The 13,330-nt window shown below is 43.8% G+C and overlaps 1 protein-coding gene across 1 annotated transcript; it reads right to left on the bottom strand.

The window, feature by feature from the left end:
* Positions 1-237: 237 nt before the first annotated feature.
* LOC127199321 (PRAME family member 12-like) lies at positions 238-2,768 on the bottom strand. The gene is made up of 3 exons (XM_051157304.1): positions 2,482-2,768; positions 1,607-2,194; positions 238-847 (listed from the first exon to the last, which is right to left on the bottom strand). The coding sequence occupies exons 1-3, from the start codon at positions 2,766-2,768 to the stop codon at positions 289-291; spliced, it is 1,434 nt and encodes a 477-aa protein (XP_051013261.1). The 3' UTR covers positions 238-288.
* Positions 2,769-13,330: the final 10,562 nt, after the last annotated feature.

Here is a 13,330-nt window from a genome sequence, read left to right as displayed (position 1 = left end):
TTTTATTCCCTTCCCTGTGTCTATGGTCCCTCATATTCTGAGTGTGCTGGCTGCCATTTTCCAATCTTTTTCTGTGCAAGGGTGGGGCTGTCCTGGTGAGTTTAGGTTAAAAAAAAAAAAAAAAAAAAAAAAAAAAACAAGCCCCTGGTTCTCCATGGCCTCTTCAAACCAACGAAACAATGCCACGTCCCAGGTACATCCAGAAATGCTTGACGACACATCTGTCTCTAAGGAGTCACTTGAGGTCTCATTTTCATTCCTGCGAGGTCAGCAGTGACCTCTCCTTATTTACTGTAGACAGGAACATAGTGTGGCCTCCAAGTTGTAGGTGCAGAATTCGTGACATTTTTTACATTTCTCACTCACAAAGTAGGCCTCTTTTGGCTGCCTTATAGCCATGAGCATGCTCATAAGCTCAGAACAGCATTGTGTAAATCTTCCTGGGAGGACAGCACCTCTTTCATCATAGACCTCAGTGGGGGCAGGGTACATCTCCCTGGTCAGTTGTCTCAGGTTGGCAGTGTCCTGCAGCAGCTTCTTCAGGCTGTCCATACACAGGAAGTTATTCAGAAAATTGACCTCAGTGAGTTGAGTGCACTGGCTCAGGACAGGCAGGAGGGCACTGATTTGGGAGTCTACGATCGTACAGTTCTCCAATCTTAATGTTTGCAGTGTAGCTGTCAGTCTTTCTGGCAATTTTCTTAGAAGTGAATATGAAAGGGGGACACCACTGAGGTCTAGGTGTTTGAGCTGATGGATGCTTGGACAACGGGATAGATAACACATGTCTAACGATGACAGCATGCAGTGAGTGATTGCAAGGGTCTCTAAGGGACCCTGGAAGCACCTAGAGAGAGACAAAGAAGAGCATCTCAGCAAAGTTTAATAGTGGTAGAGAGAGGGCTATGATTTCAAGGTAGCAGAGGCCAGTTAGGCCCAACGTATCCGAAAGCATCATGAAGGTAAAACTGAGCATGCTCCCTAATGGAGAGTACCAATTCAAGCCTTGACACTTTAGGCAGAGAACATACTCCATCATTGTACTGTTTCTGCCTGGAGGTCTACAGTTCCCTTTGCACTTGTGAGCATAAAGCCACATCAGTGGACAAATGATGTCAGCAGGACAACCCAGTATGACCAACCAGGAGACATCTAGAGTCATCCTTGAGAGTGCCAACCTTGAGCTCCATGAGCCCAGCCTCCAGGGCACGATCTCAGTCCTGCCCACAGGGATTCCCGATGACTATAATCATGCTCACTCCTTACCCACCCACTAGAGCCCCTACCTGTGCTCAAATAGTCTTTGACCCATGGGGGAATCAGAGGCAAATGGAAGCTGTATGTACAGTTCTGAGGACAGAGCTGACATGGGGCAACGTGTGATGTAAGATATCATACCCTCTTTAGATCTGTTGCCCCTTCATCTGGGCCCTGAGCAAAGACCTTTTCTAAATCATGGGCACATGCATGACAGTCGGAGTTAATTGAGGTGACAACTCAGGATGCTAGAGCAGCAGAAAGACCACTAGATCAATCATCCTAAGGGCACACCAATGTGAACTCAACAGTGGCTAGGAAGCTACGTGTGTACACTGACGTCTCTTACCTGAGCACTTGGTCCAGGCATCCACCCAGGAAGCAGACATCATCCAGACAGAGATGCTGGATCTTGTGGAGTTTGGAGAACTGGCGAATGAGCTCTGTAAAACACTTGTCTCTCATCTCTCTGGCCCAATGCCACTTCCAAGGCATGTATATTTTACTGAGAGAAAGTTTCTGAAGGTTTTTCATCTGGCCCAGGCCAGGGGCTATGCATGCAAGGGTTCCGAGATCCCAACCTGTACACACTTCCAATTCCTGAATACTGCCTGGCTCAAGTATCTCCAGAAGCTCTAAGGGGTTAAAGGCAGGGCTGGTCCAAAACTGTAGCTTTAGACAGATCACCTGTAGCACATCTTTTCTCTGCTTGGCCCACTGATAAATATATCTTAGGGATTTACAGGGATATTGGGACTTTATAGAAAAGTTCATCAACACAGTCATGGCCTTCTTTCCCTCTCGTGTAGGATAATACACCATTGGTTGGTTCTTGTCAATGACACCTGGAGAGCAGACACTGTTCTCTGTTCCAGCCCATACATTCCAAAAGTTATGGTGCTCATCTCGCAAATCAAGCTCTTGTAGTTTCCACCTGCTAAGGGTCAAATGAGAAGGAGATTCAGATGTCAGGAGACCCAATTTATTATAATCTGCTTTGGCCCCACATTTCATGTTCCCTTAAATCCAGTCCTTGAGGGAAGAGGCAGGGACCGACTCATTGTATACCAACTACATGTGCTCTCAGCTGTGCTACACACACCCCTGACCTTTTTGTTGTTGTTGTTGTTTCCCTTCTCCACGAGAGGGGCATCAGAAACCCCTGATTAACCATATTCTCGACTTTGCAGTCACTTCCCTCCATGCTACCTTGGTTTCACTTACATAGGTAGAACCTTTTGTGTCATCAGCAAATCCAGGCCATCTAGCACAGCCTTCAAGGTCTCTAGATGGGAAGTCTTTATCAGAGCTCCCACAGGAAGGCACGGGAAGGGCCAGGCTGCCACCATCAGCCTCAGGACGGTAGTTTTTTTGCTGTCGAATGCATCCTTGAACAGTGGTGGGAAGAGCTCTATGGGCAGGTCATTCAGAGCAGAGATGGCCAAGGCTTCATCTTTCAGCAGGCTTCTTATTGACAGCTGCAGGAGCGTGGGTGGGGCCTGGTGACTCATCCTGGCCTTCAGGTAGGCAGATGCTGTGGAAACAACCAGAGGAAGAAATGTTTTCAGGCAAAGCACTTTTAGCAAACCTCTTTCCCACATTAGAAATATTATTCTGGCAATGTTGGAAGCCTTGTATTTCCCATTACACACTACGTGTCTTTCTCACAGCTACAGTTCCCTCAAGGGCCACCTGAAGATTCATAAGCACCCATTTGAACTGATCCTGCCTGTTACTCTGCCCAACCCCACCCACTGCTCCCCTGGATCCTACTCCACTGGGAAGCTGGTAAAAGGAGACTCAAACCTGATTCCCACAAGGCAACCATCTTCAAATATCTCTCATGACTCTCAGTGGCAAAGTTAAAAGTCCCACAATCAAACCACACTTTGAGTTCATTCAATGGAACTAGTTGGGGAATCTTTGACACAGAGACATGGATGCAGTTAGTTTTACTTTCATAAGCTTTAGATCTGGGATCAAGCTGAGCTCTAGCCTGCTCTTTAAGAGATCGAATACTGAAAATTGTCAATCTGATGGTTTTCTAGGATTCACAGTCAAGTGTCTTCTTTCCTTTTTCTTTTGTTTTTTCAAGACAGTGTTTCTCTGTGTGTAGCTTCAGTTGTTCTTGGACTCATGAAGATCCACCTGCCTCTGCCTCCTGAGTGCTGGGGCTAAAGGTATGCACCACCATGCCCAGCCAAGTTTACTCTTCTATAGAGGTGTCTTCATTTTCACACAATAAATCTATAATCACTTTTAATTTTAAAAGGCAATTTAAGTTATACTATAGATTTTGGTAAGAAACTAAGAGTGCTCACCTAATGGACCTTGAATGTTAACATCTTCACCTCTATAAAAAGCACAAGGCAATTCAACTTCAGGTCTCAGTACTCTGGAGGTGGAGGGAGAAGGATCAGTGTTTCATAACAGGAGTCCGAAGCTAGCCAGGGCTAAATGGGATTTGCTGCTTCAAACTAGTCACACCGAACAAAACACAACAACAACAACAACAAGAAAATATCCAAAATATTAATGAAATCAGAGACCGGCGAGCCTTGGGGAGATGGGGTGTCCTGATGGGGTGAATGAGTTACCTGCTCTGGACACTGGTATCAGGTCTTCTGATCCCAGCAAGGACAGGCAGTCACTCCAGGCTCCAACACTTAGAATGTCTTCTTCTGAGCCTGACATCCACCTTTCCACCCTCAGCCCTTCCCTTTGTGGCTCTACCTCTCAGCCACAAGTTGCAACCTGATTTGGTGGTGAAGCCTCCACCCTTTAATCCTATTTAGGATTTGTTTGTTTGTTTGTTTGTTTGTTTTTCAAGACAGGGTTTCTCTGTGTAACCGCCCTGGCAGTCCTGGACTCGAATTTGTAAATCAGGCTGGCCTTGAACTCACAGAGATCTGCCTGCCTCTGGCTCCTGGGATTAAAGGCGTGGGCCACCACTGCCCGATTGTAATCCCTTCAATTGTAATCTTTCTGTTTTTACCCTCCCTGCCTTTTCTGCCCTTTTCCCCTCCCCTAGACCTCAGACACGTGGGGTCCTCCTCTCCCACCATCTGACCACAGCCTATCAGGTCTCATCTGGATAAGGGATACAGCCCCTTCCTCTGTGTGCCCACGGGACCTCTCCGCCAAGGGGCAGTGATCGAATCCTGGGCTCCAGAGTTGGTGTCAGAGGCAGGCCCCCGCCCCCCCGCCTTCTCCTTATGGAGAATGAACTGCCCACCAGCTATCCTGCATCCAACAAAAGGCTAATATCCAAAATATACAAAGCCGCATTTTTGCTCAAAACCAGTCTCTATTCTGCTCACTAGAAGAGACAAAAATGAGAAATCTGAAGTCTAATGTTCCCAATACAGACTACCAAGACGGGGTGCCCGGTTGGGGGGTGGGGTGGGGTGAATGACTTACCTGATCTGGACACGGCTATCAGGTCTTCCAAACACAACACAGAGCAGCAGTCACTACAGACGTCAAGGTTTGGAGTGTTTTGTCTGGCCACTCAGACCCTTCTTAGCTCAACTGCTCAGCAACAAGCTACCACCTGATTGGATGATGAAGTCTCCACCCATTTCATCCTATTTTGGCGTTTGTGTCAGTGTTTCGAGTGAACCAAATCTCCATGTAGGAATGTATAAAATCAGAGATTATGATCATGATCGTGATACATGTCTTCAATCTCTGAGCTCTTGGATTTTTTTGTTTTATTAACTTCATTGTTTTGGGATTTTGTTTTATTTTGCTTTTTGAGACAGGGATTCTCTGTGGAGCCTTGGCTGTCCTTGAGGTTATTCAGTAGACCAGGCTGGCCTTAGACTCAGTGATCTACCTGTCTCTGTGTCTGGAATGCTGGGATTAAAGGTGTGTGCTACCATGCCCCGCTGCTGTGTGCACAGACCTTTAATCCCAGCACTCGGGAGGCAGAGGCAGGCAGATCGATGTGAGTTTGAGCCCAGCCTGGTCTAAAAAGAGAGTTCGAGGACAGCCAGAACTATTAGACAGTGAAACTCTGTCTAAAAACACCCCCCCCACACACACACACACACAAGAAAAAGGAGTATGCCACCACTGCCAGGCTTCTTTTTTAATTTTATCCACATAATTTCTCACACTATAGCCAAGGCCTATCTGGAACTCATTATGTAGCCTAGGCTGACCTGTATGTCTCAGTGTAGTGGTATAAAATAGGGTGTGTTCAGTATAATTAGATATCCATGAGGAAAGAAAATTAACTGAGATTGTGGTGAATGGAAGGACCCATTCATTCATGGAGTCACTGCACAAACATTAATGCTTTCTGCTTTCTTATTTTCTCTCTCTCTCTCTCTCTCTCTCTCTCTCTCTCTCTATCTCTATCTCTCTTTCTCTCCCTCCCTCCCTCCCTCCCACCGTCCCTCACTTCCTATGAGAGTACCTACTCTGCCTTTGATGGTATCATTGCCATAATGAGTAGAGACTACAGCAAGGTCTCAGTAATCCTCCTGCCTTAGTGGATGGATGTATAGCCAGGATGTGTTTGGGTTGAGTAGATGTCCCTATGGGAAAGAGAATGACCTGAGAGCATGTGGAGTACCAGGACTTCTTGTGTCCTTGGATGCTGTGCTGTGGACAAGCTGATTCTACAGTCTGAATTGTACTTCAGTCATGGCGTCAGTTGTTCTAAGCTCTGGGGACCTATTAACTCTGGTGGCCTGTTACACTGGCCATTACTCAGGAAGATGAGAAAGAAAGGACAAAATGAAGCTTTGTCTTGGATTCTGAATAAGTTCAAGGCCAGCCTGAGGAATGTACCTAAGAGCTGGTCACGCAGTGGGGGAAAAAATAAAAATAAAAAAGATTAGTGAGGCCTGTGGAGTCACTATCTCAGAAAGGAGTTGGAGAGGGGGTGGGAGGATAGAGAAAGTTAAGTGCATAAATAAACTGGTAGAGAGAATTCAGATTACAGCCCAGCAAGAAGGCTTGCTGAACACATTCAAAGTGTTCAGTTGCAGGGGCTACCCCTGGGTGGAGGCTGGGGCATGAGCCAAGCCTTGTATCCCAAGGAACTTTCCTAAACCTGAAACCCCTAGGGTATAACAGGCCCAAGGTACAGTGGGACAAACAGAACTGACTTCTTAAAGTAGCACAGCTTTTCTCTCTCTAGTGCCTTCTCTGATCCCATGAACTCAGAGGCCCTTCCTCTCTCAGCCAGAAATCTCTGCCTGCTGAAGGCCACAAATGGGATCCTTCTTTCCTTTCCTGGCTGCCATTGGATCTCCCGTGCCAGCTCCCTGGAATCCTTTCAAGCCATTTCTCTATAGAATGTATAAAAATGTTATTTCATGTAACAGGGCTGCAGACTCAGTAGGTCCCTAGACATTAGTACAACTGACTCCATGATGGAAGTACCATTCAGACTGTACTACTCAGCATGTAGCCAGCACCACCTGCCAAAACTAGAACAAAGGCCTAATCATCAAAGTCCATATAGTTCTGTGTAAGTCTCACAATGTGCTGGCCTTGTTTTTGGGCTTCTGTGGTTCTTCTTCCGGCTAGCTGGTCTTGTTAACTGAAGTGTGTCAACCCAAAACATGGCTTTTGTGCTTAAAGGCTTGCCCTGAGAAAGGCTCAGTGCTCACTGGGATCCTGGCCACCCACTGTCGTCCTGGATTGGCTTAGAAAGACTTTCTATTGGCTTAAACCCATGCCCAAGGAAATCTCTAGTGAGCACCCCCACCACATTTAAGATACAGTGTCAAAACCCAGGACTGCAAAGGAAGCAAAGACCCTTTAAAATGTTTTCTCTTTCTTATTTTTACTTACATAGTGTCTTATATATCCAGGCTGGTCTGGTACTTGTTATTTAGCTAGTGATAACCCTGAACTCCTGATCTTCCCTCCTCTATACCTCATTTCCAGACCAATCTGGAACTCACTATATGTATGGCCCAGACTGGTTTCAAATTCATTATGAACCTGAGTCATTTTTCCAAATATTCAACTATTTAGTGTATGTAAGCAATAAAACCTGGCTTTTCTTCTGTTGTCCTTGGCCACATTGGCTGACTGTACTGATCAGAAGGGGTCTTCTAGTGACCCAGAGGGAGTTAGAAGAAACACAATTGACATTAAGTGCACACTGTGATTTGTGAGCACAGGGAGCCTTGAGAAGTAATCACAAGTAAAAGCATGAAAAACAGACTTCTAATCCCACCCTGCCTTTTGATTGGACTTGGAGTGGCCCCCTCCCTGGCTCAGTCCACAGTTTCTACAAACTCCTTTGAGCTCTGGTCTGGCTGCATGTTTCCACTGCTGGCCCTTCCCCTAACTCCTCGGGGAGGTAATCCTACAGGCTGGTTCTTCTTCCTTCTTCTAGTTCCTGCAATGGTCAATGAGCCTTTTTGCGTCATAAGCTCCTTGGTGCTCTGACTCTGCATGGAGTCTGAACACATTGCTCAATGATGGAATACTTGCAGGGCTCATCTGAAGTCCATGCTACTGTCCCTTTCACTGCATACCTATACAAAAACAATTCTCAAGGAACTGTATTTTGTTTGGTTGATTTGTTTGTTTTGAGTCAGGGTTTCTCTGTGTATCCTTGGCTGTCCTGAAGTCACTCTGTAGACCAGGATGGCATCTCCAACTCACAGAGATCCACCTGCCTCCTTCTCCAGAGTGCCAGGATTAAAGGCATGAGCCACCACCCGTGGCTTCAAAGAACTTTTTAAAGAGATGATTCCATCTTCTTAAAGAGGACAGGTTGTATTCCAGGCTGTCTTCACATTGACTATATATAGGGAAATGACGCAGAACAGGATCCTGGTCTTTCTGCCTCCACCTCTCCATCTGCTGTAATTACAAGGAGGTAGATCATGAGCTGAGCCTGGATTCAGGAATCTAATCTGGTGCCCCAGGACCAGGAAATCATCCCTGAGCATCAGATGTGTCCCTCCAAAGGTCCTTAGATATTTCAGGAGACCAAAGACATGGTGATGCACACCTATACTTCCTGCAGCTGGGAGGCTTCCGTTCTGTGTGAGGAACAGAAGTCCAAGGTAGTCTGCCTACATAGAGGTAGTCAGAGTGGGATATATCAGAACCTATCTGAGCAACAGCATCAAAAAGTCTCATAGGAAGCAGGGTGGCGGAGGCTCACGCATTTAATCCCAGCATTTGGGAGGGAGAGGCAGGTTGATCACTGTGAGTTTGAGGCCAGCCTGGTCTACAAAGTGAGTCCAAGGCTACACAGAGAAACTGTGTCTCGAAAAAACAGAAACGACAAAATAAATAAATAAAAACAAAAACTAAAAAAAGGTCTCAGAGAGCAGCCAAGGAGAGGTCTGGAATGCTGGAAGTAAGAATAGGGGTATTGGAATACTGCCTGACTGCCTGTGGATCTGAAACCCCTACCAAGCTGATCTACATATTCAGTCAGTGACCACAGGGAGAACCCACTCAACATACCCTCAGGAAGTCTCCCCAATGTCAAGCAGCCCAAGATTGCCCATAGAAATTTCTGCTCACTTCCTTAGATGAACATATTAATTATCTGGTATCAGATATTGTACCAGGGAGGCCAAAGCTGGAGAATATCAAGGTCATGGCCAGCCCTGGAACAATGAGTCACGGTTATCACCCCAACACTTAGGAGGCAGAGGCAGCTGAATTGGTCTACATAGGGAGTTCCCAGGCCATTCCTGGAATAAAATAAGGGTATTAATGACTAAATTAATAATCATACTTAAGCCAGGTGGTGGGGGCATACACCTTTAATCTCACCACTGGGGAGGCAGAGGCAGGTGGATCTCTGTGAGTCTGAGGCCAGCCTGGTCTAAAGACTGAGTTCCAGGACAGCCTGGAGTGCATATAGAAAGCGCATCTCAAAAACCAAACCAACCAAACAAACAAAAACCTTAAGAGAACGATGCCTCATTCTCTCAAAGTGGGGAGGAGGGGGGCGGGAGGAGGGATGGAGGGAGCAGGCAGGTTGTATAGGTTGCTGTTTGCTCACTTGATCTACAAATGCTTATTCTCATCGGGTGGTCATAAGTCATTACTGGTCTTATACAGAGAAAAATATTAGGGGAAATGCAGGACTGTCTCTCTTTGCCTTTATTTTACATACGTAGGCAAGGAGATGGGAGCTGAAAGGAAAGAAAGAAAGACTTAGGAACCCAGAGAGAGGATAGAGCAAAGGATAGATGATTGAATCTACTCCTTAACTCAAGGCCTAATTGTTACTTATAAAGAAAGTTATATCTAAGACATTGCCATAGAATTTAGTATACTGATAGAAAACATGAGCATGTCAAATACTTGGCAGATTTTAACACAAGAATATATATTCTAAGTCTAACAGATAGATATGACTCTATCGATATATGTGGTGAATTAGTTGACTAAGGTCTTCAAAAGCCTCAGAGACACAGAATATGGCATTTAAAATTGTTCTTACAAGCCTAAATTTCTTCAACAACTAAACAAGTTAACTCCTGACAATACCCAGCCAACCTCAAAGAAGATGATGAGCATCAAAGAGCCTCCTTATGGAGAAGGCTTCAAAGGTGGCAAACCAACCATGGGGCAAAATGTCCTCGTTCCTGCCACAAACAGAATCTGCCTAAAAATGGGCAACTTAGATGCAGGCAGAGTCGACGGCTGCACTCTGCCAAGTCAGGGTAAGCAAGTCCTCGATAGTTCCTGCCTTGCAAACAAGCATGACAGAGATATTAGGCCAGAAAGCTGAAGATGAGGCTCCAGCGTTATAAAATGTATTGGGTGACTACTACTCAGCTATTAAAAACAAGGAATTCCCAAAATTTGTGGATAAATGGATTGAGCTAGAAATGATCATAATGAGTGAGTTAACCCAGAAGCAGAAAGAATCAAATGGTATATACTCACTTATATCTGCATACTAGCCCAAGGGGCATGTCCCACGAAAGCCTTCACTTACCAGGAAACTGGGACAGAGGGGAAGGCATCCTATTGGGACTCTAAATGAGAGACGCATGGGAGAATAGCAAAATAAAAGGATACAGATGGTCCTAGAAATCTACAAGTAGAACAATATGATAGGCAGATTTGGGCCCAGGGGTCCCGCTCAAACTAAGGCACCAGCCAAGGACAATACAGGAGGTAAACTTTAAACCCCTTCCCAGATCTAGCCAATGGTCAGAATATTCTCCACAGTTGAGGTGAGAGTGTGATACGACTTTCTCACGTACTCTGGTGCCTCACATTTGACCATGTCCCCTGGAGGGGGAGACCTGGTGGCACTCAGAGGAAGGACAGCAAGTAGCCAAGAAGAGACTTGATACCCTATGAGAATATACAGGGGGACGTAATCCCCCTCAGGAACAGTCATAGGGGAGGGGAATAATGGGAAAATGGGGGGGGGGGGAATGGGAGGATACAAGGGATGGGATAAACATTGAGATGTAACAAGAATAAATTAATTAAAAAAAAAAAAGGAGTAAACTGTCTTAAGTCAATTTGTACAATTTGGAAGCTGCTAACCCACACTGCTGGTTCACTCAGGAATTTAAGTTTTATTCCTTCTCAAGTCTCTGAGGGGCATTGAAGACAAGATAGTATAGTTTTACAACCAAGCTTAGTTGATTAGGGGACAAGATCATCTTAGATTAAGTTAAAGAAGTTAAGTTATTAGAGTTGAGATAAGATAGATATTGAATTTCATTTGGAAATTTAGACCCAACAAGACAAGAAAGACACTTCAAACGGGTCAAATGCAGATGGTCAATTCACTATGAATGTAACATGTATAGAACTCATTATTCTCATGATTGTCACATGGTTCTCCCTGCTGTATGTAGTTTGTTATATACATGTGTAATAAAAGTATTGAAAAATGATTAATTTTTTAAAAGGGCAGGGGTGTCCAGGGAGACTGCTCATTGATAGAGTTTTACTGTAACAAAAGTGGAGCCTGGAGTTCAGTCTCAAACACACACACACACACACACACACACACACACACACACACAAGTACACTCACACTAAAAAAAAAAAAAACCACTAAAAACACAGATGTCTTTCAGGGCTGGAGAGATGGCTTCTCTTTTAAAAGCACCATCTGCTCTTCTAGAAGACCTGCATTCAATTTCTAGTTACCCACATGGCAGTTCACAGCTGTCTGTAGCTCCAGTTCTAGAAGATCTGGGACCCAGTGCAAGCCAAACATTAATGAACACAAAAATTAAAATAATAAAACCCCATGGACATTTAATAGAATGTACACACTAAACACACACTGAAATAATGGACATTATATATATGCTAAACATACCTCTATACACAATAAAACACATGGGTCTCTAAGTAACGTAGTTTAAAGATAGGAGGTTGTATGGGGTAAACACCTGAAGGAATGAAATGCAGTAAATAAGATAGATTTACTAAAAGAAACTTTTCCCACTTTATAGCATAAATGATGAAAATATAGCAAATGATGTTAGGTATTAGTATTTGCTATTCACCAAAAGACCTGTTCAGATATTTTCTGTTTGTTTGGAGTGCTCTCATACTACAAACATTGGCAGATTAAAAAGTGAGCTGTGAGGGAGCTGGAGGGATGCCTCAGAGGTTAAGCTGGCTGCTCTCTTCCAAAGGTCCTGAGTTCAATTCCCAGCAACCACATGGTGGCTCACAACCATCTATAATGACATTTGGTGCCCTCTTCTGGTGTACATGCAGGCAAAACACTATACATACATACACACACACACACACACACACACACACACACACACACACACACACACACACACATATATACTGGGCCAGAATGCTGGAGATGATGCGCCAATGTTTTAGAGAGGTATGGGTGACTATTCAGGTAGCAAACTGTCTCTGTCATTTTTTTTTATTTTTTAATTTGGAATCTGCTAGCCTACACTTCCTTTTTACTCAGGTAACTAATTTTACTCCTTTTCAAGTTTCTGATGGTGTTGAAGACCAAATAGTTAAGTTTCACAATTAAGCTTAGTTGTTTAAGGGTTAAGATGTTTTTACATCTAGATAGATGTTTTAAGTTGATAGAGATGAGATATGATAGATATTGAATTACAATCAGAATTTTAGACTCACTGAGATAGGAAAATGTTTTCTTCAAAGTTGCCAAATAAAACAGCCAAAACACTATGAATGTAACATGAATATAATTCCTAATTGTTCTGTGGTTCTTCTTGCTGTATGTAGCTTATATTATATATGTGTAATAATATGAATTTATATGTAAAAATAATGATTAAGAACTAAAAATAAATAAAAAAAATGGAATCTAACATATAAATGGCTTTGTTTATATAAGGCTTTTCTGTAGGTAGGAAAGACTGATGCACCCCAATTATACTGGTAAGAAGGTGAGATCAAGGAATATTCAATTACTTAAAGTCATACATGTTGGATTTGAAATGAGAGTAATTACTTATGTTATTTATAGCTTATGAAATGGAAGCAAGAACCTTCTGATTCTAGGCATAAAAGTCCATGGATTAAAAAAAGGGTGTGATCAACTGGGCATGCCGGTGCATGCCTATAATTCCAATACTCAAGGAGGCAATGAGTCCATGAGAGCAAGGCTATGCAGAGAAACCCTGTCTTGAAAAAAAAAAAAAAAACAAAAAAAAACAAAAAAAAAGAAAGAAAGAAAGAAAGAGAGAGAGAGAGAGAGAGAGAGAGAGAGAGAGAGAGAAAAGGTACATGTAGAGGAATTTTAATTCTCTTACTCTGAAACAGTGACATCTAATTGAGGGGCAGACAATGATGTATCACAGAAAGATTTGACATAATGAAGCATAGATAGGATACACCAAACTCTCTCTAGAACAGACAGGAAGGAGAGGCTACTTAAGAGCAGCACAGGGACAGAGTTAAGAATTGACTTTGGTGCAGTTCAGTTGAGTACAGTTGAGTTCGTGCAGTTCTATTCATTGAGTGCAGAGGCAGTTTTTCCAAGCAGAGCAACTCAGTTGTAAACCAAGAGAAGTCAGATTGAATCAGTCAGCTTGGAGAGAAGTTTGAGCCAGAATAGCTTAGTTGAAGCAGCCGGCAGAGTTCATAA

This window comes from Acomys russatus, chromosome 15 (genome assembly GCF_903995435.1).
Source record: "Acomys russatus chromosome 15, mAcoRus1.1, whole genome shotgun sequence".
In the NCBI taxonomy this organism is placed as follows: Eukaryota; Metazoa; Chordata; class Mammalia; order Rodentia; family Muridae; genus Acomys; species Acomys russatus.
This window is presented reverse-complemented; position numbering and strand designations above follow the sequence as displayed.

What these genes read in the sequence shown, in the direction of transcription:
- LOC127199321 (XM_051157304.1), bottom strand. Translation starts at nt 2,768, where the DNA reads ATGAGTCACCAGGCCCCACCCACGCTCCTGCAGCTGTCAATAAGAAGC. An exon ending in ACACAAAAGGTTCTACCTAT is followed by an intron (nt 2,195 to 2,481) that starts GTAAGTGAAACC and finishes TTTGACCCTTAG; the next exon opens with CAGGTGGAAACTACAAGAGC. An exon ending in TGCCTGGACCAAGTGCTCAG is followed by an intron (nt 848 to 1,606) that starts GTAAGAGACGTC and finishes GTCTCTCTCTAG; the next exon opens with GTGCTTCCAGGGTCCCTTAG.